This window comes from Ranitomeya variabilis, chromosome 4 (assembly GCF_051348905.1).
Source record: "Ranitomeya variabilis isolate aRanVar5 chromosome 4, aRanVar5.hap1, whole genome shotgun sequence".
Taxonomy (NCBI): Eukaryota; Metazoa; Chordata; class Amphibia; order Anura; family Dendrobatidae; genus Ranitomeya; species Ranitomeya variabilis.
The window spans coordinates 676,300,790-676,326,423 of NC_135235.1; the positions used below are offsets into that span (position 1 = coordinate 676,300,790).

Below are 25,634 nucleotides of genomic sequence, written 5' to 3' on the forward strand. Positions count from 1 at the left end.
GTGGGACTGCACTTTTTTTGCAATTTCACTGCACTTGGAATTTTTTTCCTGTTTTCTAGTACACGACATGCTAAAACCAATGATGTCGTTCAAAAGTACAACTCGTCCCGCAAAAAATAAGCCCTCACATGGCCAAATTGACGGAAAAATAAAAAAGTTATGGCTCTGGGAAGGAGGGGAGTGAAAAACGAACACGGAAAAACGAAAAATCCCAAGGTCATGAAGGGGTTAATAGCCAGTAAAGGCTAAGTATACAGTTGTGAGCTGATATTAATAGCCTGAGAAGCTCCATGGGTGTTACCCCCTTCCCAGGCTATAAACATCGGCTCCCAGCTGTCGGCTTTCCCTCCACTGTTTACGAAAATTTTAATTTTATTAATTAAATGACATGTACAGTAAGCTGCAAACACAATGTACTAATTGTATTTGTCACTGACATTTATATATCTACCTATTCTTCATGTATTTACTGTATGTAATCCATCTCTTCTGTCGGCTCCTGTTGTGATTTTACACTACATGGCAGATGAATTGCCAGCTTTTCTTCTGTCTATGTAATATATATACATATATATGTGTGTGTCACTAACATCTATATATCTATGTATTCTATGTGTATATATCTATTCTAACCTGTCACTCTGTGATTTTACTGTATGTAGCACATGAATTGCCGGCTTTTATTCTATCTTTTACCGAATGTTACCGACTTTTTCCGATTTTAAGAAAAATGCTTGTGTTACCGATCACGAATCTGAATGTACCATATTTGTGCCAAATTTATGTTTGGCAATCATTTTCCAAACATATTCGTTCATTTCTATTAGAGAGGCCTGATCCAGAGGCCACCAAAAATTCTTCTGTTCCTAGTGTCATACAGTAGGGGACCTGACTTTAAAATAGTTTGTAGCATCTAATGTGTTATAGAGGCCTGAGCCAGAGGATACAAAATAATTCTTGTGTTCTTAACGTCATACAGTAGGCGACATCTGACTTTCAAATTGTTTGTAGCATATCTTCTTTGTCATACAGGCCTCATCCACACTCAAACAATTTTCTCTTGTGACTAACACGATACAGCACGCCATATTTCACCTTGGCATTTACTGCCTCTGAAATTCAGCTGTTTGCAGAGGTGGTGAAGAGTTTCAAATCTTAATTTTTTTATTGCAAATACTGTGCTATTACCACACTATCTGAGCAACATGACTGGGAAAATGTGAGGCTGCGTTAGAAGAATTAGGTTTGATGTTCAAGGTGTACGTGAGGTAGGTAAGGTTAGTGAAAGCATTAGTGAACCAACAACGTCACGTCCTATGCAAAGACATCTGGCAACTTCTGTTACTGGACGGGCTACTTCACTACCTTTCTTCAGCAGACGCACAGCGGTATGCCTTGTTGATGAGGCCCAGAAAGAGCATCTGCTTGAGTGGATGGCAAGTGCAGCTTCAAGTGGTCTCTCCTCCTCTTCCTCCACCTCAACCTCACAACCAGTACAGTACACAGGGATGGCACCCAAATTCCTCTTGCTTCCCCCCGCATCCCAACCCTCCAACCCTCCAACCTTACAACTGACTGTACGGAACCACAGATAAGTGAGTCTGAAGAGCTGTTCACATATTCTATGCCATGGTCATCAGAAGTGTACTCAAAAGCTTCACTGAGTCAAGAGGAGGAAATCTGCACCTATACCCAAATTTTTAATAGCTTAAATCCGGGAGAGGACAAAGTAGGGTCTGAACAGCATCCTGACCCTCGTCATCAGATATTAACCACTAGGAGGGAGGTGATCCTGATGAACTCAGATATCTGAGGCTCACTCGGACTGTACCGTGCAGTCAGGGCAGGAAGAGAAGGAGGTCGACTCCAAGGGCGAGGAATGCGATTACCGAGGATAATGATGAGGTGTTAGATCCCAGTTGACGTGAATATAGAGGTACACAGCTGAGTAGGTCATATGAGGAGGAAGTTGATATTATGTTGTGCCATACATCACAGACACATAGTGATGCAGCCACGATGAGCAATGCATCCTCAGCCACAACTGTGTCTATGACCACACTAAAAGAAGGAAGTGAATGGACCACCACCAGAAAGTATAATCCTTGTTTTTTGGAAAAATTTTTTTATAAATATATCTCTTCAAATAGACAATGGACATGGACAAGAACTACTGGACACCAAAACAAACGGGCATAATATTACCAATAAAATGCAGAGTGCAGAAATATTCAATGAACAAGTGAGTCAATGTATTAATAACAAATTTAAAAAAAGTGAAATGTGCAAAGTGCAAATAGTTTAGAAAATAATAGTAGATGAAGACATGGTGACAAAAAATGAATGTCTACCACATAAAATTGAGTCAAGTTGCCAAATTACAGACAGAACCGCTGAATGTAATAAATTAATAATGATGATGATCTTTATTTTTATATAGCGCTAACATATTCCACAGTGCCTTACAGTTTGCACACATTATCATCACTGTCCCCGATGGGGCTCACAATCTAAATTCCCTATTAGTATGTCTTTGGAATGTGGGAGCAAACTGGAGTACCTGGAGGAAACCCACACAAACACAGGGAGAACATACAAACTCTTTGCAGATGTTGTCCTTGGTGGGATTTGAACCAGGACTGCTAACCATTGAGCCACTGTGCTGACCCAATAAGTATATAAGTAAACAAATATGTGTCATTGACAGTGCAGAGAACATATACCATTAGTAACAATGGAAAAAAATGCAAAGTGCTAGCCAACCAAACATGAGTGTGAGCCCATATGGAAGAGATCACTATAAACAAGCCTAATCAAAGCAAGCATAGAATAAGTGGACTTAGTAAATTGAATGTGGTAACACAATGTCCCCGCCAACCCAACACACGTTTCGTTTGAACGTCTTTTGGTGGCTGTTACCCAGCCACCAACACAGCATGGGCTTGGACCTCATGGTAGAGCCCGACACATGACTGCCTTCTTGCTAAACTATATGCAACATGATCCCCGTATAGTTATGATTAGGAATACTGCTGAAGCACACAGTTCTATGAGTCCTTTAACACTTTTTTAGACCAGTTCGTGCACCAGCACAACACAGTCCAAGTCTTACACGTGATGAACGAATGGAGAGGAAGGTGCAGGAGTATCATTACCATCAGGGAGGGTTTGGGCCCTTTCACATTCATCTTCCAAAATGGATGAGTGGCCTGAGCTTGCCTCACACGCCTTGGAGTTTTTATTGTGCCAGGCAGCCAGCGTTCTCGCAAAACGTGTCTTCAGTGCTCCTGGTGGTGTCCTGAGGGATAAGCGCAGCATGCAGTCCCCTGAAACAAGAGGCCATCAGTGTGTTGGAAGAGGAGTCTAACACAAATATTACAGGTATTTCTCCACCCCCTATTTCAGCCAGGTTTACCACATTTTATCCCTTGTCTTTATGTCCACAGGTGGATATATTCACAAAACTTGATAAATGACTTAAAAACTTTGGGAATTAGGGAATTCAAAACACAGAAAGACAGGAGAGTCTGGGAATATAAACTGATGACGACCTTTGACACTCTAACTGCAGGAATGAATGTGTCACATGGATTTATGTCTTTTTACATCAATTAAGGAACTTGCCCATCAGACCATGTGGGGTCATCACAACAGAGACCCTAATCACCGGACAATAAAACAATCCTTATCTAAGAATTGGCCCAATATTTATGGACGTAACTGTTTATCACCCATGGTAATTCTGCTTCATGTCACCTGGCTTATCCATGGTTTTTTTCCCCTTTTTTTTTTTTTCTCTATACTATGTTGTGCATAAATATGTGATTCTTCAGAATTTGTTTTAATCTTTGCCTGATGAAGAGACGTATGTAGTCTCGAAAGCTTGCAATTTGTTACCATCTTTTCAGTTTGCCATTAAAAGGTATCAACCACTGAGGACTCTCAATTCTAAATATTTTTAAAAACTTTGAACAACTATAAAAAGAAAGATAATATGATATGACCAGTCAACTATGTAAGGTCCTTGAAGAAGAGAGAGATTGATTTTTTTCCCATGCCAGAGTCGAAAACAAAGCTTCTGGGCATGCTCAATGTGCAAAACACGGATTCAGTAGCCGGAACCGTTCATTCACACATCCATTCCATGTGTTTATTGCCGGAAACGTCCCTTCAGGCTTTTTCGACGCACAGAAAAAATGTTGCAGTAGATGTTTTTTGTGTCCGACAAAAAAGCCTGAAGGGACGGATCCAGCACAAAACGGATGAAACGCGTGCCCTTCAGGCACAATCCGGCGCTAATACAACTGTATGGGAAAAAAACGGATCAGTTTTTTCCAAAAAATGCCAGATTGTGCCTGAAACAAAAAACCTGATGTGTGAAAGCAGCCTTAAGCCAGCTGACAAGGGGGCAATATGGTGATTTGGCCGGGGTAGAATTACGAGAGGGTTGCCTTCAGGCAATTAAGGGACAGAGAGACATATACATCTCTTGCAGTAACCCCCCTTCAGACATATAAAGTAAAATGGAGTAATAAATTGGAGATGGTTTTTTAAAGGGGGATTATATCCAAAAAAAATCTGGATGGTTTACTTGTTAAATTCCCAGTGGTTCCAACCACTGGTTCCAATCCCCATGTAGTGTCTTGTCACCCCATAGAATCCCCATGTGCTGTATGTCACCCCCATAGAATCCCCATGTACTGTCTGTCACCCCCATAGAATCCCCATGTACTGCATGTCACCCCCATAGAATCCCCATGTGCTGCATGTCACCCCCATAGAATCTCCATGTACTGTCACTCCTATAGCATCCCCATGTAGTCTGTCACCCCCATAGAATCCCCATGCACTGTCTTTCACCTCCATAAAATCCCCATGTGCTGTCTATCTCCCCCATAGAATCCCCATGTTCTGCATGTCACTCCCATAGAATCTCTATGTGCTGCATGTCACACCCACAGAATCCCCATGTGCTGTATGTCACCCCCATAGAATCCCCATGTACTGTCTGTCACCCCCAAAGAATCACCATGTGCTGTCTTTCACCCCCATAGAATCCCCATGTACTGTCTGTCACCCCCATAGAATCCCCACGTGCTGTCTGTCACCCCCATAGAATCCCTATGTTCATACACATGAAAAAAAAAACACACCACATACTCACCTCGGACCCGTTCCCTGATGCCCTGCTCTTCTCTCTGCCTCTGGTTTGCTGACTCTCCGGCGGAAGACAGTTGACACAATGAGATGACATAATCGCGTCAGCTGTTTCACACTCTGATTGGTGGAGGAAGTGGCCGGAGGCTTCTCCACCAATGCTGACTGCGCCTAGGGAGACAACGGAGACAGCCAGCGGGTGGGCACGGTGCAGACAGCGGACCTTTGGTTTCCAGCGTAATTGCAGTCTTTGATATATTTAGTGTGGCTTCGGTGCCTGTTATTGCTGCTGCGGTGTCGGTCCCCATTATACGATTTCTACTCTGCTGAAATTTATGCCACTTTGGTGGTGTCAGGTCCTAGTTTTTGGAAATTTGAAGACTCTTGATTAGGTCTCTATCTGCTAGGTTGCCTGTAGTGGAAGAGATGACTGTCCCCATTAAGGCTCATTCTGACTTGCAATGAAATCGGACGAATGTAATCCGATTAAAATTCAGATTGCATTTGGACCAATGTTAGTTTATCATTGTGCGTTCATCTGCGTTTTTTACAGCTCAGAGCGGATCATGATCGGACTGGAAAAAAATTGCAGCATGCTGCGAGTGAAATTGGAAAACAGATCGCATTCGGCAATAGAAGTCAATGGGTGCAAGAAAAAAATCACACAGCACTCGGACAAAGCTGTGTACAGTAAAATCACAGCAGCACCCGCCAGGATAGAATAGATACATAGATATACACTCACCGGCCACTTTATTAGGTACACCATGCTAGTAACGGGTTGGACCCCCTTTTGCCTTCAGAACTGCCTCAATTCTTCGTGGCATAGATTCAACAAGGTGCTGGAAGCATTCCTCAGAGATTTTGGTCCATATTGACATGATGGCATCACACAGTTGCCGCAGATTTGTCGGCTGCACATCCCAAAGATGCTCCATACAAGGCAGGATGGATCCATGCTTTCATGTTGTTTACGCCAAATTCTGACCCTACCATCCGAATGTCGCAGCAGAAATCGAGACTCATCAGACCAAGCAACATTTTTCCAATCTTCTACTGTCCAATTTCGATGAGCTTGTACAAATTGTAGCCTCAGTTTCCTGTTCTTAGCTGAAAGGAGTGGTACCCGGTGTGGTCTTCTGCTGCTGTAGCCCATCTGCCTCAAAGTTCGACGCACTGTGCGTTCAGAGATGCTCTTAGGCCTACCTTGGTTGTAACGGGTGACGATTTGAGTCACTGTTGCCTTTCTATCAGCTCGAACCAGTCTGCCCATTCTCCTCTGATCTCTGGCATCAACAAGGCATTTCCGCCCACAGAACTGCCGCTCACTGGATTTTTTTTCTTTTTCGGACCATTCTCTGTAAACCCTAGAGATGGTTGTGCGTGAAAATCCCAGTAGATCAGCAGTTTCTGAAATACTCAGACCAGCCCTTCTGGCACCAACAACCATGCCACGTTCAAAGGCACTCAAATCACCTTTCTTCCCCATACTGATGCTCGGTTTGAACTGCAGGAGATTGTCTTGACCATGTCTACATGCCTAAATGCACTGAGTTGCCGCCATGTGATTGGCTGATTAGAAATTAAGTGTTAACAAGAAGTTGGACAGGTGTACCTAATAAAGTGGCCGGTGAGTGTATACACATAGAATAGATAGGTATAAAGATGTCAATGATATATATATTAGGTACATAAAAAGCTGGCAATTCAGCAGCCGCATACAGTAAAATCACATAAGGACCTGACAGGATAGAATAAATGAATTACATACAGTGGGTATGGAAAGTATTCAGACCACTTTAAAATTTTCACTCTTTGTTTCATTGCAGCCATTTGGTAAATTCAAAAAAGTTCATTTGTTTCTCATTAATATACACTCCGCATCCCATCTGGACTGAAAAAAAACAAGAAATGTAGCAATTTTTGCAAATTTATTAAAAAGAAAAACTGAAATATCACATGGTCATAAGTATTCAGACACTTTGCTCAGTATTGAGTAACAGCACCCTTTTCAGCTAGTACAGCCATGAGTCTTCTTTGGAATGATGCAACAAGTTTTTTACACCTGGATTTGGGGATCCTCTGGCATTCTTCCTTGCAGATCCTCTCCAGTTCCATCAGGTTGGATGAGGAAAGTTGGTGGACAGCCATTTTCAGATCTCTCCAGAGATGTTCAATTGGGTTTAGGTTAGGGACCTGGCTGGGCCAGTCAAGAATGGTAACAGAGTTGTTCTGAAGCCACTCCTTTGTTATTTTAGCTGTGTGCTGATATTAATAGCCTAGGAAGGGGCCATGGATATTGGCTCTCGTGGCTAAAACCATCAGCTCTCATCCACCCCAGGAAAGGCGCATCTATAAGATGTGACAATTCTGGCACTTAGCCTCACTTCAAGTCCACAGGTTAGTAATGGAGAGGAGTCTATGAGACACCCCCATTATTATCTCCATTGTCATATTGAATAAAAAAAAGACCAAGTGCAACACAAAAGGATGACGGGAAGGGAGCCAAACACCAGGGAAGTGTGAACCCCTAAGCAGATCTAAAGTCACCCTGTGTGCCCTAAACGTTCCTATATAGGATCTACACCTTTCACCGAGCAGGAACCTAATCCCTGCCTGACACTGGCAATAAGCTCTGCTTAGGGAAGGATGGAATGAGCACTAGTCAATCACTGCTACAACTAAAGACAGATGGGGTAGACAAACAAGGGGGAACACTTATGCTGAGTAGACTCAGAGAGATAACACAGATATCCTCAAACAGCACTAAAGAGGAAGATAGCTGACTACTATAGCTCCAAGCCTCAACAGGGGGAAATGGAAATATCACCGGCGATTCCCAGCAGCAGGCTGGAAGTCTATAAACACCCAGGTCCAGGTGTGTCAATTAGAGCTGGAGAAAGGTTGCCACTGGGTCAAAGAGTCAGAACAGTTAAGAAAGTGTCTGCAAAGCCAAATGCAGAGACCTCCTGCAGCTAGATGCAGTGAGACTGTCTGCAGCTTCTGACAAACCCCTGACAGTACCCCCCCTTCTACGATTGACCTCCAGACACTCAGGACCAGGTTTGTTGGGATAAGAGGTGTGAAATTAACGAACCAGCCTGGGGATGTTCACCTCTGATGCCGAGACCCACATCCTTTCCTCTGGACCGTAACCCTTCCAGTGCACCAAGTATTGTAGGGAACGATGTTGGAGGCAAGAATCTACAATCCTCAAAATCTGAAACTCGAGATTTCCATCAACCATTATTGGGGGCGGCAGTAGGGGTGAGGGCTCAAGAAGTTCCCCATACTTCTTGAGCAAAGACCTGTGAAAGACAAAGTGGATCTAAAAGCGAACCTGTCAACAGGATTGTGCACCGTAGCCTCATTATCCCCCCACGGAAGTAACTCCTGTAATATAATGTATTCCTGGGTCTCATTATCCCCTCACTGATGTAACTCCTGTAATATAATGTATTCCTGGGTCTCATTATCCCCTCACTGCTGTAACTCCTGTAATATAATATATTTCTGGGTCTCATTATCCCCTCACTGCAGTAACTCCTGTAATATAAGGTATTCCTGGGCCTCATTATCCCCTCACTGCAGTAACTCCTGTAATATAATGTATTCCTGGGCCTCATTATCCCCTTCACTGCAATAACTAATGTAATATAATGTATTCCTTGGCCTCATTATCCCCTCGCTGCAGTAACTCCTGGAATATAATGTGTTCCTGGGTCTCATTATCCCCTCACTGCAGTAACTCCTGTAATATAATGTATTCCTGGGCCTCATTATCCCCCTCACTGCTGTAACTCCTGTAATATTATGTATTTCTGGGCCTCATTATCCCCTCACTGCGGTAACTCCTGTAATATAATGTATTCCTGGGCCTCATTATCCCATCACTGCAGTAACTCCTGTAATATAATGTATTCCTGGGTCCCATTTTCCCCTCACTGCAGTAACTCCTGTAATATAATGTATTCCTGGGCCTCATTATCCCCTCACTGCAGTAACTCCTGTAATATAATGTATTCCTGGGCCTCATTTTCCCCTCACTGCAGTAACTCCTGTGATATAATGTATTCCTGGGTCTCATTTTCCCCTCACTGCAGTAACTCCTGTAATATAATGTATTCCTGGGCCTCATTATCCCCTCACTGCAGTAACTCCTGTAATATAATGTATTCCTGGGTCTCATTATCCCCTCACTGCAGTAACTCCTGTAATATAATGTATTCCTGGGCCTCATTATCCCCTCACTGCAGTAACTCCTGTAATAGTAACTCCTGTAATATAACGTATTCCTGGGCCTCATTATCCCCTCACTGCAGTAACTCCTGTAATATAATGTATTCCTGGGCCTCATTATCCCCTCACTGCAGTAACTCCTGTGATATAATGTATTCCTGGGCCTCATTATCCCCTCACTGCAGTAACTCCTGTAATATAGTGTATTCCTGGGCCTCATTATCCCCTCACTGCAGTAACTCCTGTAATATAATGTATTCTTGGGCCTCATTATCCCCTCACTGCAGTAACTCCTGTAATCTAATGTATTCCTGGGTCTCATTATCCCCTCACTGCAGTAACTCCTGTAATATAATGTATTCCTGGGCCTCATTTTCCCCTCACTGCAGTAACTCCTGTGATATAATGTATTCCTGGGCCTCATTATCCCCTCGCTGCAGTAACTCCTGTAATATAACGTATTCCTGGGCCTCATTATCCCCTCACTGCAGTAACTCCTGTAATATAATGTATTCCTGGGCCTCATTATCCCCTCACTGCAGTAACTCCTGTAATATAATGTATTCCTGGCCTCTTTACCTTCCTCACGGCAGTAACTCCTGTAATATAATGTATTCCTGGGTCTCATTATCCCCTCACTGCAGTAACTCCTGTAATATAATGTATTCTTGGGCCTCATTATCCCCTCGCTGCAGTAACTCCTGTAATATAACGTATTCCTGGGCCTCATTATCCCCTCACTGCAGTAACTCCTGTAATATAATGTATTCCTGGGCCTCATAATCCCCTCACTGCAGTAACTCCTGTAATATAATGTATTCCTGGCCTCTTTACCTTCCTCACGGCAGTAACTCCTGTAATATAATGTATTCCTGGGCCTCATTATCCCCTCACTGCAGTAACTCCTGTAATATGTATTCCTGGGCCTCATTATCCCCTCACTGCAGTAACTCCTGTAATATAATGTATTCCTGGGTCTCATTATCCCCTCACTGCAGTAACTCCTGTGATATAATGTATTCCTGGGCCTCATTATCCCCTCACTGCAGTAACTGATGTAATATAATGTATTCCTGGGCCTCATTATCCCCTCACTGCAGTAACTCCTGTAATATAATGTATTCTTGGGCCTCATTATCCCCTCACTGCAGTAACTCCTGTAATATAATGTATTCCTGGGTCTCATTATCCCCTCACTGCAGTAACTCCTGTAATATAATGTATTCTTGGGCCTCATTATCCCCTCACTGCAGTAACTCCTGTAATATAATGTATTCTTGGGCCTCATTATCCCCTCACTGCAGTAACTCCTGTAATATAATGTATTCCTGGGCCTCATTATCCCCTCACTGCAGTAACTCCTGTAATATGTATTCCTGGGCCTCATTATCCCCTCACTGCAGTAACTCCTGTAATATAATGTATTCTTGGGCCTCATTATCCCCTCACTGCAGTAACTCCTGTAATATAATGTATTCCTGGGTCTCATTATTCCCTCACTGCAGTAACTCCTGTAATATAATGTATTCCTGGGCCTCATTATCCCCTCACTGCAGTAACTCCTGTAATATAATGTATTCCTGGGTCTCATTATTCCCTCACTGCAGTAACTCCTGTAATATAATGTATTCCTGGGTCTCATTATTCCCTCACTGCAGTAACTCCTGTAATATAATGTATTCCTGTGCCTCATTATCCCCTCACTGCAGTAACTCCTGTAATATAATGTATTCCTGGGCCTCATTATCCCCCTCACTGCAGTAACTCCTGTAATATAATGTATTCCTGGGTCTCATTATCCCCTCACTGCAGTAACTCCTGTAATATAATGTATTCCTGGGTCTCATTATCCCCTCACTGCAGTAACTCCTGTAATATAATGTATTCCTGGGCCTCATTATCCCCCTCACTGCAGTAACTCCTGTAATATAATGTATTCCTGGGTCTCATTATCCCCTCACTGCAGTAACTCCTGTAATATAATGTATTCCTGGGCCTCATTATCCCCTCACTGCAGTAACTCCTGTAATATAATGTATTCCTGGGTCTCATTATTCCCCTCACTGCAGTAACTCCTGTGATATAATGTATTCCTGGGCCTCATTATCCCCTCACTGCAGTAACTCCTGTAATATAGTGTATTCCTGGGCCTCATTATCCCCTCACTGCAGTAACTCCTGTAATATAATGTATTCCTGGGTCTCATTATCCCCTCACTGCAGTAACTCCTGTAATATAATGTATTCCTGGGCCTCATTATCCCCTCACTGCAGTAACTCCTGTAATATAATGTATTCCTGGTCTCATTATCCCCTCACTGCAGTAACTCCTGTGATATAATGTATTCCTGGGCCTCATTATCCCCTCACTGCAGTAACTCCTGTAATATAATGTATTCCTGGGCCTCATTATCCCCTCACTGCAGTAACTCCTGTAATATAATGTATTCCTGGCCTCTTTACCTTCCTCACGGCAGTAACTCCTGTAATATAATGTATTCCTGGGCCTCATTATCCCCTCACTGCAGTAACTCCTGTAATATGTATTCCTGGGCCTCATTATCCCCTCACTGCAGTAACTCCTGTAATATAATGTATTCCTGGGTCTCATTATCCCCTCACTGCAGTAACTCCTGTGATATAATGTATTCCTGGGCCTCATTATCCCCTCACTGCAGTAACTGATGTAATATAATGTATTCCTGGGCCTCATTATCCCCTCACTGCAGTAACTCCTGTAATATAATGTATACTTGGGCCTCATTATCCCCTCACTGCAGTAACTCCTGTAATATAATGTATTCCTGGGTCTCATTATCCCCTCACTGCAGTAACTCCTGTAATATAATGTATTCTTGGGCCTCATTATCCCCACACTGCAGTAACTCCTGTAATATAATGTATTCCTGGGCCTCATTATCCCCCTCACTGCAGTAACCCCTGTAATATAATGTATTCCTGGGTCCCATTTTCCCCTCACTGCAGTAACTCCTGTAATATAATGTATTCCTGGGTCTCATTATCCCCTCACTGCAGTAACTCCTGTAATATAATGTATTCCTGGGTCCCATTTTCCCCTCACTGCAGTAACTCCGGTACTATAATGTATTCCTGGGCCTCATTATCCCCTCACTGCAGTAACTCCTGTAATATAATGTATTCCTGGGTCTTATTACCCCCTCACTGCAGTAACTCCTGTAATATAATGTATTCCTGGTCTCATTATCCCCTCACTGCAGTAACTCCTGTAATATAATGTATTCCTGGGCCTCATTATCCCCTCACGGCAGTAACTCCTGTAATATAATGTATTCCTGGGCCTCATTATCCCCTCACGGCAGTAACTCCTGTAATATAATGTATTCCTGGGCCTCATTATCCCCTCACGGCAGTAACTCCTGTAATATAATGTATTTCTGGGTCTCATTATCCCCTCACTGCTGTAACTCCTGTAATATAAGGTATTCCTGGGCCTCATTATCCCCTCACTGCAGTAACTCCTGTAATATAATGTATTCCTGGGCCTCATTATCCCCTCACGGCAGTAACTCCTGTAATATAATGTATTCCTGGGTCTCATTATCCCCTCACTGCAGTAACTCCTGTAATATAATGTATTCCTGGGTCCCATTTTCCCCTCACTGCAGTAACTCCGGTACTATAATGTATTCCTGGGCCTCATTATCCCCTCACTGCAGTAACTCCTGTAATATAATGTATTCCTGGGTCTTATTACCCCCTCACTGCAGTAACTCCTGTAATATAATGTATTCCTGGTCTCATTATCCCCTCACTGCAGTAACTCCTGTAATATAATGTATTCCTGGGCCTCATTATCCCCTCACGGCAGTAACTCCTGTAATATAATGTATTCCTGGGCCTCATTATCCCCTCACGGCAGTAACTCCTGTAATATAATGTATTCCTGGGCCTCATTATCCCCTCACGGCAGTAACTCCTGTAATATAATGTATTTCTGGGTCTCATTATCCCCTCACTGCTGTAACTCCTGTAATATAAGGTATTCCTGGTCTCATTATCCCCTCACTGCAGTAACTCCTGTAATATAATGTATTCCTGGGCCTCATTATCCCCTCACGGCAGTAACTCCTGTAATATAATGTATTCCTGGGCCTCATTATCCCCTCACGGCAGTAACTCCTGTAATATAATGTATTCCTGGGCCTCATTATCCCCTCACGGCAGTAACTCCTGTAATATAATGTATTTCTGGGTCTCATTATCCCCTCACTGCTGTAACTCCTGTAATATAAGGTATTCCTGGGCCTCATTATCCCCTCACTGCAGTAACTCCTGTAATATAATGTATTCCTGGGCCTCATTATCCCCTCACTGCAGTAACTCCTGTAATATAACGTATTCCTGGGCCTCATTATCCCCTCACTGCAGTAACTCCTGTAATATAATGTATTCCTGGGTCTCATTATTCCCTCACTGCAGTAACTCCTGTGATATAATGTATTCCTGGGCCTCATTATCCCCTCACTGCAGTAACTCCTGTAATATAATGTATTCCTGGGCCTCATTATCCCCTCACGGCAGTAACTCCTGTAATATAATGTATTTCTGGGTCTCATTATCCCCTCACTGCTGTAACTCCTGTAATATAAGGTATTCCTGGGCCTCATTATCCCCTCACTGCAGTAACTCCTGTAATATAATGTATTCCTGGGCCTCATTATCCCCTCACTGCAGTAACTCCTGTAATATAACGTATTCCTGGGCCTCATTATCCCCTCACTGCAGTAACTCCTGTAATATAATGTATTCCTGGGTCTCATTATTCCCTCACTGCAGTAACTCCTGTAATATGTATTCCTGGGCCTCATTATCCCCTCACTGCAGTAACTCCTGTAATATAATGTATTCCTGGGTCCCATTTTCCCCTCACTGCAGTAACTCCGGTACTATAATGTATTCCTGGGCCTCATTATCCCCTCACTGCAGTAACTCCTGTAATATAATGTATTCCTGGGTCTTATTACCCCCTCACTGCAGTAACTCCTGTAATATAATGTATTCCTGGTCTCATTATCCCCTCACTGCAGTAACTCCTGTAATATAATGTATTCCTGGGCCTCATTATCCCCTCACGGCAGTAACTCCTGTAATATAATGTATTCCTGGGCCTCATTATCCCCTCACGGCAGTAACTCCTGTAATATAATGTATTCCTGGGCCTCATTATCCCCTCACGGCAGTAACTCCTGTAATATAATGTATTTCTGGGTCTCATTATCCCCTCACTGCTGTAACTCCTGTAATATAAGGTATTCCTGGGCCTCATTATCCCCTCACTGCAGTAACTCCTGTAATATAATGTATTCCTGGGCCTCATTATCCCCTCACTGCAGTAACTCCTGTGATATAATGTATTCCTGGGCCTCATTATCCCCTCACTGCAGTAACTCCTGTAATATAATGTATTCCTGGGCCTCATTATCCCCTCACGGCAGTAACTCCTGTAATATAATGTATTTCTGGGTCTCATTATCCCCTCACTGCTGTAACTCCTGTAATATAAGGTATTCCTGGGCCTCATTATCCCCTCACTGCAGTAACTCCTGTAATATAATGTATTCCTGGGCCTCATTATCCCCTCACTGCAGTAACTCCTGTAATATAACGTATTCCTGGGCCTCATTATCCCCTCACTGCAGTAACTCCTGTAATATAATGTATTCCTGGGTCTCATTATTCCCTCACTGCAGTAACTCCTGTGATATAATGTATTCCTGGGTCTCATTATCCCCTCACTGCAGTAACTCCTGTAATATAATGTATTCCTGGGTCTCATTATCCCCTCACTGCAGTAACTCCTGTAATATAATGTATTCCTGGGCCTCATTATCCCCTCACTGCAGTAACTCCTGTAATATAATGTATTCCTGGGTCTCATTATCCCCTCACTGCAGTAACTCCTGTAATATAATGTATTCCTGGGCCTCATTATCCCCCTCACTGCAGTAACTCCTGTAATATAATGTATTCCTGGGCCTCATTATCCCCTCACTGCAGTAACTCCTGTAATATAATGTATTCTTGGGCCTCATTATCCCCTCACTGCAGTAACTCCTGTGATATAATGTATTCCTGGGCCTCATTATCCCATCACTGCAGTAACTCCTGTAATATAATGTATTCTTGGGCCTCATTATCCCCTCACTGCAGTAACTCCTGTAATATAATGTATTCTTGGGCCTCATTATCCCCTCACTGCAGTAACTCCTGTAATATAATGTATTCCTGGCCTCTTTACCTTCCTCACGGCAGTAACTCCTGTAATATAATGTATTCTTGGGCCTCATTATCCCCTCACTGCAGTAACTCCTGTAATATAATGTATTCCTGGGCCTCATTATCCCCTCACTGCAGTAACTCCTGTAATATAATGTATTCTTGGGCCTCATTATCCCCTCACTGCAGTAACTCCTGTGATATAATGTATTCCTGGGCCTCATTATCCCATCACTGCAGTAACTCCTGTAATATAATGTATTCTTGGGCCTCATTATCCCCTCACTGCAGTAACTCCTGTAATATAATGTATTCTTGGGCCTCATTATCCCCTCACTGCAGTAACTCCTGTAATATAATGTATTCCTGGCCTCTTTACCTTCCTCACGGCAGTAACTCCTGTAATATAATGTATTCTTGGGCCTCATTATCCCCTCACTGCAGTAACTCCTGTAATATAATGTATTCCTGGGCCTCATTATCCCCTCACTGCAGTAACTCCTGTAATATAATGTATTCTTGGGCCTCATTATCCCCTCACTGCAGTAACTCCTGTGATATAATGTATTCCTGGGTCTCATTATCCCCTCACTGCAGTAACTCCTGTAATATAATGTATTCCTGGGTCTCATTATCCCCTCACTGCAGTAACTCCTGTAATATAATGTATTCCTGGGCCTCATTATCCCCTCACTGCAGTAACTCCTGTAATATAATGTATTCCTGGGTCTCATTATCCCCTCACTGCAGTAACTCCTGTAATATAATGTATTCCTGGGCCTCATTATCCCCCTCACTGCAGTAACTCCTGTAATATAATGTATTCCTGGGCCTCATTATCCCCTCACTGCAGTAACTCCTGTAATATAATGTATTCTTGGGCCTCATTATCCCCTCACTGCAGTAACTCCTGTGATATAATGTATTCCTGGGCCTCATTATCCCATCACTGCAGTAACTCCTGTAATATAATGTATTCTTGGGCCTCATTATCCCCTCACTGCAGTAACTCCTGTAATATAATGTATTCTTGGGCCTCATTATCCCCTCACTGCAGTAACTCCTGTAATATAATGTATTCCTGGCCTCTTTACCTTCCTCACGGCAGTAACTCCTGTAATATAATGTATTCTTGGGCCTCATTATCCCCTCACTGCAGTAACTCCTGTAATATAATGTATTCCTGGGCCTCATTATCCCCTCACTGCAGTAACTCCTGTAATATAATGTATTCTTGGGCCTCATTATCCCCTCACTGCAGTAACTCCTGTGATATAATGTATTCCTGGGCCTCATTATCCCATCACTGCAGTAACTCCTGTAATATAATGTATTCTTGGGCCTCATTATCCCCTCACTGCAGTAACTCCTGTAATATAATGTATTCTTGGGCCTCATTATCCCCTCACTGCAGTAACTCCTGTAATATAATGTATTCCTGGCCTCTTTACCTTCCTCACGGCAGTAACTCCTGTAATATAATGTATTCTTGGGCCTCATTATCCCCTCACTGCAGTAACTCCTGTAATATAATGTATTCCTGGGCCTCATTATCCCCTCACTGCAGTAACTCCTGTAATATAATGTATTCTTGGGCCTCATTATCCCCTCACTGCAGTAACTCCTGTGATATAATGTATTCCTGGGCCTCATTATCCCATCACTGCAGTAACTCCTGTAATATAATGTATTCTTGGGCCTCATTATCCCCTCACTGCAGTAACTCCTGTAATATAATGTATTCTTGGGCCTCATTATCCCCTCACTGCAGTAACTCCTGTAATATAATGTATTCCTGGCCTCTTTACCTTCCTCACGGCAGTAACTCCTGTAATATAATGTATTCTTGGGCCTCATTATCCCCTCACTGCAGTAACTCCTGTAATATAATGTATTCCTGGGCCTCATTATCCTCTCACTGCAGTAACTCCTGTAATATAACGTATTCCTGGCCTCTTTACCTTCCTCACGGCAGTAACTCCATTCTAGACGGTTCTGAAATCATCTCCCCTCAGGTCATCTCAGGGCTGACCTTTCTAGTTTGGAGTCTACTGTGAGGTCCTCACTACAGACTCTGCATTCTTGTCACCTGACTAGTGAGCCATCTAGGGTGGAGCTGCTGGAAGGAGCCTCACAGGAGCCTCTCTAATCTTCTAGATGCTACCTCAGCACAACACAAAGCACAAACCAGCCTCCTGGTGTCAGGTTTGCAATTAAGGAAGTCCAGCCTTTTCCTGTGATGTCGTCCCCTCAGTTGGTCACATGTGCATGACCTCATCACAGGTCCTGTGTGCACAGAACAGCCATATATGTGGAGTGCGGCTCTGCAGGTGGAGGTAGGTGTTGGAGATTCCCCGTTTCTGGCTCATTAATACTAGAAATATATTGCACAGAGGATATCGCAGCCAATTCCCACAAGGAGAATCCTGGAAACACAGAATTAGAAATTATTCTTTCTCCGCAGTTTCTATAGGACTTAATACATTCCTGATTCCGTAGAATAATAGAAATACGGCAGAAAACAGAGGAAGAAAGTTCAGAGAAGAAGCTTCATAGAAAGACATTAACCTTACAGATGTCATTTAACCCTTTACTGCCATCCGTGGGACAGTATAATGTTCCCACAGTACCGCCATCCCACCACACACAGTATAGTGTTCTCACGGTACTGCCATCCCCCCCCACACGGTATAATGTTCTCACGGTACTGCCATCCCCCCCCCACACGGTATAATGTTCTCACGGTACTGCCATCCCCCCCCCACACGGTATAATGTTCTCACGGTACTGCCATCCCCCCACACACACACAGTATAATGTTCCCACAGTACCTCCATACCCCATTTTATTTTCTTACATTTTAACACCTGTTTTCTTTGGTGTTTTTCATGTAATATAGTGAAGCCTACTGCAAAATGCTAAAAAAAAACATTATAGAGAAAACACAGCAGTGTAAATGGAGATATTGGTATTAATAATGAGCAAGTGTGCTCGTCACTGCTCGTTATTCGCTCGAGCATCAGTGTGCTCAAGATGCTCGTTACCCGGGGAGTATTTTTGAATGCTGTCACGCAAGCTCGAGTCCCCACCCCACTCGTTTGGCCCTTGTTAGCCAATAAACATTCTGGGGTTGCCTGCCAGTCACTTTAATGCCATAGCCATCTTGGTTATGGAAGACTTTGATTGGTTGGTTGCATAGCGTTATTGGGTTATGATGCTCGGCACAGTGTACGGACACAGGCAGAGCAGGAGGAGAGGTGCTGAGGTTGGGACAGCATTTTAGCTGCATATAGGCAGGGATTAGACATCACTAATATTTATTTCAAGGGCAACAACAGCCCTTATAAGGGCTACTTATAATCAACATTCATGCTGCTGTTAGCAGCACTTCAGGAGAGATTGTGCTGAAGGTGTAGAGTAGGACAGGATAGGAGGGTTAGTTGCACATTGTTTCTGCTGCCACTCATACCAAAAGCCCTTCTCAATTCTAATAATATTATTTTTGCTCTTAATCTTGCAAATTGTTCTGAATAGGGAAATAGTATATGCCATTTATACTGTGCCAGTTTTGCTTCAAAAGCATACTGTTGGACTTGGTTGGATATCAATAGCATCACTGGTGAGCAAATTTTCCTGCAATGCTAATCCTACAAAGTTTTTTCAGCAGGGAAATACTATGCGACATATATACTACACCAGTTTGTGGCCAGAAGCATACAGCCAAACCTGACTGGTTTTTAAAAGCATTGTTATATTGCTACTGCAGTGTAACACATCAATTTGAGGTGGACAAATATTCATCTGATATTAATCCTTCAAATTTTTCTCAACAGCGATAATGCTTTCAGTCACTTTGCCAGCACCCTCCTGTCTTTCACACAGTCCAGTCTCAGTTTGGACCACATAATCCTCACCCTGATCCTTCTTGCTCCCACCATGCCGACTGCCCGGAGACAAGTGATCCCACATTTGTACACTCCAAAGAGCTGTTCAAAGTTCTAATTTCCATTTATAGATTCTTGCCTATTAATTTCAAGCGGGACATGAGGAGATCACATGTAGCGATGCCCAAATATTTGAGCAGCCACGCTCACAAGAAGGCAATGGTGGGAAAATGCAATTACTGTTGTGAATTCCGTTCTCGAACTCCCTCCTGTGGTCATGAATGGTACTTCGGCGAGTTCTGTCCGTGGACTCCCTCTGGTGGCTGTGAGTGGAGCTGCTGGTTCTGAGACTCCTTCCTCAGCTGCCCTCGTTTATGGCTAGGCTGGCTTCTCTACTTAACTCCACTCAGATCGTTACTTCATGCCAGCTGTCAATGTCTTAGCACTGGTTCAGATCTCTCCTGGATCTTTCTGATGACCTGTCTACTCCAGCAAAAGCTAAGTCCCTGCTAGTTAATTTGTTGTTCATTGTTTTCTAGTCCAGCTTGCTATCATGATATTGCCTTGCTAGCTGGAAGCTCTGGGATGCAGAGTGGCACCTCCGCACCGTGAGTCGGTGCAGGGGTCTTTTTGCGCACACTGCGTGGTATTTTGTAGTTTTTGTGCTGACCGCAAAGATACCTTTTCTATCCTCTGTCTGTTTAGTTTAGTCTGGCATCCTTTGCTGAAACCTGTTTCATTCCTGTGTTTGTGACTTCCATCTTAACTCACAGTCAATATTTGTGGGGGGCTGCCTTTTCCTTTGGGGAATTTCTCTGAGGCAAGGTAAGGCTTTTTTTCCTATCTTTAGGGGTAGTTAGCTCTTAAGGCCCCGTCTCACATAGCGATTTACCAACGATCACGACCAGCGATACGACCTGGCCGTGATCGTTGGTAAGTCGTTGTGTGGTCGCTAGGGAGCTGTCACACAGGCAGCTCTCTCCAGCGACCAACGATCAGGGGAACGACTTCAGCATCGTTGAAACTGTCTTCAACGATGCCGAAGTCCCCCTGCAGCACCCGGGTAACCAGGGTAAACATCAGGTTACTAAGCGCAGGGCCGCGCTTAGTAACCCGATGTTTACCCTGGTTACCAAAAAAAACAAACAGTACATACTCGCCTTCTGATGTCCGTCAGGTCCCTTGCCGTCTGCTTCCTGCTCTGACTGAGTGCCGCCGTACAGTGAGAGCACAGCACAGCGGTGACGTCACTGCTGTGCTGTGCTCTCACTGTACGGCGGCACTCAGTCAGAGCAGGAAGCAGACAGCAAGGGACCTGACGGACATCAGATGGTGAGTATGTACTGTTTTTGTTTTTTTTTTACATTTACGCTGGTAACCAGGGTAAACATCGGGTTACTAAGCGCGGCCCTGCGCTTAGTAACCTGATGTTTACCCTGGTTACCAGTGAAGACATCGCTGGATCGGTGTCACACACACCGATTCAGCGATGTCAGCGGGACCTCAACGACCAAAAAAAGGTCCAGGCCATTCCGACACGACCAGCGATCTCACAGCAGGGGCCTGGTCGCTGGTACGTGTCACACATAGCGAGATCGCTACTGAGGTCGCTGTTGCGTCACAAAACTTGTGACTCAGCAGCGATCTCGCTAGCGATCTCGCTATGTGAGACGGGGCCTTTAGGCTGTGAAGAGGCGTCTAGGCAGAGTTAGGTACGCTCCACGGCTATTTCTTGTGTGTGTGATAGGATTAGGGTTTGCGGTCAGCAGAGCTCCCACTTCCCGGAGCTTGTTCTGTTCTGCAGTTTAACCATCAGGTCATTCCGAGTGCTCCTAACCACCAGGTCCATAACAAATTACTGTCTCAAGAGGTGGCTGATGATGAGGCACATTTGCCAACAACTGATGTTGTAAAGTCAGCAAGTCAGGAAGAGGACAAGGGTGCAGAAGTGGAAGATGAGGTGGTGGACAATGTAGTCACTGACCCAACCTGGGAAGGTGACATGCAGAGCAAAGACAGCAGCACAGAGGGGGAGGGATCTGCTGCACCAGAACAGGCAGGAAAAGGCAGTGGGGTGGCCAGACACAAGGCAGACAACTGTTCTCCAGAGTACCAACATCGGTGAAGTTGCCAAGTCAAGGGATAGGTGTTCCCGAGTCTGGACCTTTTTTAAAGACAGTCCAGCTAACCCAAAAAATGCCATTTGCAATATCTGCTATGCCAGCATCAGCAGTGGCAGCACAACTACCTGTATGCCCATCACCAGCATTCTCAGGCACATGACAGCAAAGGATAAGACTAGTTGGGCTGAACGCCAGGGTCCAGAAGCAGTATCTGTAGGTGACACCACTGCCTCTTCCCCTGTTCTACATGCACTCCAATCCCCTTTCCATGACTCAAGGGAAGATGCCTCCCAACCTGCACCTGTTGTTGCACACTTGCAACCACTGTCAGCAAGCACTTCCACGTACATGTCCCTGTGCAGCGTTCAGTTGTCCCTTCACCACTCCTTGTAATGCAAGCAAAAATACGCCTCCACTCACAATACTAAATGGCCACATTTTCATACTGCTTGCTCCTCAGCCGCCACTATTTTTTCCGTTGTGCCGTGCCCGCTTTACACAAGCACGTGTCCCATAACATTAGCCGTACCCTGACCAACACTGTTACTGGGAAGGTCCACTTAACCACGGACACGTGCTTGTGGCCAAGGACACTACATTTCCCTGACGGCACACTGGGTGAATATTGTGGAAGCTGAGACCCAGTCAGACCATTGGACGGAACACATGCTACCGACACCGAGGATTGCGGGCCCTGGTTCATTAAGGGTTTCCCTTACCTTCTACAGAAGTTCCTGTACCACCTCCTCCATCTGAAAAGTTAACGTCAGTCGCAAGTTGTAAACAATGCGGCACTGCCTCGGCCAAACGGAAACGGGCTCTGCTGAGGCTAGTCTGCTTATGTGACAAACTGTACACCGTTGCAGAGTTGTTGAGAGGTCTAACCAGGGCTCTGGAGGTGGAGTTGGTGTCATGGAAATTGAGGATTCAGAGTTGGAGGTTTGGCTTACCGACTCCACGGCCCTGTCAGGGCTGTGGAGTCGGAGCCCATTGTGGTGGAGTCCGTGTCATGGAAATTGAGTTGTCGGAGTTTTGGCTTACCAACTCCACAGCCCTGGGTCTATCAGACTAGACTGATCTGTGGCTGTCTCCCTTGAACCTACAACCAGGTATGGTCATGTGTGGCAATGTCGGTAACCTGGTGATGACTCTGAAGCTTAGTAACCTCGCACACGTACCAGGCCTGGCTCACATTCTCAACTTAGTGGTTCAGTCTTTTCTCAAAACCTACTCAGATCTGCATGAACTACTTGTGTAAGTACACAGCTTGTGTGCCAATTTACAAAAGTCAGCTATACTTTCTGCAGCCTTGGCAGTGCTGTAGCAGCATTTGCAACTTCCATCTCACTGGTGTGCGATGTTACCACGCTTTGGAATTTAACTTTACATATGTTGGCAAGGCTTTGTTAGCAGCAGAGGGCAGTAGTTGAATACTAGATACAACATGCACAGCGGTATTCCGGTCAGCCTCCACACATAAAAGCTAATGAGTGGGCATGGATGTCTGACATCTGTGCAGTTCTCCAAAACTTTGAAGACTCGACCAAGATTGTGAGCTGCGATGACGCCATAATCAGCGGTACAATCCCACTTATCTGTCTACTGAAACACTCGCTGCTCACAATTAAAAAGGAGGCTTTAAATGCAGAGCCAGTTGAGATGGAGCAAGAAACTATACAGGGTAATGTTACACAGCCCAGCCTCATCTCATCTTCTCAATGTGGATTGGGTGATAATGAGGAGGAACAGGATCTGGTTACCTGCACTACATATGGTGCTACTCACACAGCTTTCATCTTGTATGTTCGGCATAGGTCTAATAATTAATAGTGCCAGAAGGCCCTTATTATTAAATTATTAAAATCCCTGGAGGAATGGATCACAGTTCCTTGGACAACAAAGGAGTAGGGACAAGGGAGACACACATCAGATGAATCAGGCATTGGGAACACACTGAAAGGTCTGGGACAGTTTTCTCAGACCCTCCCTGTTGTGATGGGTACCCTGACAGAAAGGGAAAAGTTTTAGAAGACGCTGAAGGCGTACCTTGCCTACCGTACCAGCGTCCTCCATGATTCCTGTGTTTGCTTTGTTTCCATCCATTTATGGGTGCTTATTGAAGTATGTTTGGGGTCATTGTCCTGTTGGAAGATCCAAGACCTAGGATGCAAACCCAGCTTTCTGGCAGTGGACACAACATTGTGACCCAAAATCCTTTGGGAATCTTCACATTTCATGATGCCTTGCACACAGTAAAGACAACCAGTGCCACAGGCAACAAAACAACCCCAAAATAACTTTGAGTCTCCACCATATTTGACTGTAACTACTGTGATTTTTCTATTTGCAAGCCTCATTTTATTTACAGTAAACAGTAGATTGACATTCTTTACCAAAAAGCTCTATCTTGGTCTTGTCTGTCCACATGATGCCTCCTGGCCCTCTAAAAATATTGGGGGCCTCCTGGTGGCCCTCTATAAATTGTTAGGGTTGGCTACTGACCCTGTACAATTTTAGTGTGGGCCACCTGTTGGCATTCTAAGAATAATAAGGAAAGCCTGATGGCCTGGAAAATAAAAATGGTGACTTTCAGAGTCCCTGCTTCATAAATTAAACAGGATGCGTCTGATCATGTCTCACACACCGCATGGCCAGATAAGATAGTAAAATGTTAAAATTACCGTATTTTCCGGCGTATAAGATGACTTTTTAACCCCTGAAAATCTTCTTAACAGTCGGGGGTCGTCTTATACGCCGGGTATCGCCTTGTACGCCGGTGTATATGGTGGGTGGGGGCGGGGAGTGGTCCTGATGACGACGAGGGGGCGTCTCACAGGAAAGTGAGTATGCCCCATTACCTCATCGTAGCGCTGCAGCGTGGGGTCTCTGCTGGGAGCGGCGGCGGCTGTGCTGTGGGGCGGCGGCGGGTCCTCTTCTGCAGTGTGGGGCCTCTGTACTGTGGGGCGGGGGCGGCGTATCTTCATGCAGTCGGGGCTCCTCCGGCATCTCCGGAGGGCCCGCTGGCAGCTCCATCGGTACAATGCGGTGGCCTCTGGGAAAATGGCCGCTGCTCAGATTCAGATCTCGTGTCCCGAGATCTCGGGACGAGATCTGAATCTGAGCATGCGCCGCCCCCAGCGGCCATTTTCCCGGAGGCCACCGCATCGCACCTATTGAGCTGCCTCCGGGAAAATGGCCGCTGCTCAGATTCAGATCTCGTCTCCCGAGATCTCGGGACGAGATCTGAATCTGAGCAGCGGCCATTTTCCCGGAGGCCACCGCATTGTACCGAGCTGCGAGCGGGGCCTCCGGGCTTTAAGGAGATGCCGGAGGAGCCCCGACTGCATGAAGATACGCCGCCGCCGCCCCACAGCACAGAGGCCCCACACTGCAGAAGAGGAGCCGCCGCCCCACAGCACAGCAGCCGCCGCTCCCAGCAGAGACCCCACGCTGCAGCGCTACGATCAGGTAATGGGGGATACTCATTTTCCTGTGAGACGCCCCCTCGTCGTCATCAGGACCACTCCTCCCCCAAAAGGCACATATTCACCGGCCCTATAAGACGACATACGGTGTATAAGAAGACCCCCGACTTTTAAGAAGATTTTCTATTTTAACTGGTAAAGTTGGGGGGTCGTCTTATACGCCGGAAAATACGGTACATTTCCTGTTTAATGTTTTTTTTCACCATTGAAATAAATGCAAACGTACAAAAACACTATGTGTGAACATAAGCAATGTGTGGAGGAGCATTTTTTTTTCTCTTATTTATTTTGCATTATATAAAAGTCATAATCCTGGAAAGAATGTTTCTTAACATTTTGTCCAGTAAAATCCATTTTATTTTCAGCTTTGTTTGTTTTATTGTCAGTCTGTAAAAGTAGCGTAATACTCAGAAAACATTGTTCCCAGCAGCGACCTGGGATTCAGAGATGCCTCCAGGGGTCTTCCCCATGTTGTTTCCATAGATTTCA

The 25,634-nt window shown here is 44.6% G+C and overlaps 1 protein-coding gene and 1 long non-coding RNA gene across 3 annotated transcripts in view; one reads left to right on the forward strand and one right to left on the reverse strand.

Annotated features, from left to right (window-relative positions):
- Positions 1–1,151: 1,151 nt before the first annotated feature.
- On the reverse strand, positions 1,152–17,824 carry LOC143766326 (uncharacterized). The gene is made up of 3 exons (XR_013213558.1): positions 17,615–17,824; positions 8,255–8,465; positions 1,152–3,326 (listed from the first exon to the last, which is right to left on the reverse strand). It is a non-coding gene; the product is annotated as an uncharacterized LOC143766326 (long non-coding RNA).
- An 82-nt stretch (positions 17,825–17,906) lies between these two features.
- The window catches only part of LOC143766319 (uncharacterized), a 44,943-nt gene continuing 37,215 nt past the window's right edge, over positions 17,907–25,634 (forward strand). Inside the window, exon 1 of one of the 2 annotated variants that reach the window (XM_077253906.1) lies at positions 17,907–17,989. In XM_077253906.1, the coding sequence (XP_077110021.1) occupies positions 17,916–17,989 (74 nt within the window). In that variant the 5' untranslated portion in view covers positions 17,907–17,915. The remainder of the gene's footprint in view (positions 17,990–25,634) is intronic. The other variant, XM_077253907.1, reaches the window with a different exon arrangement.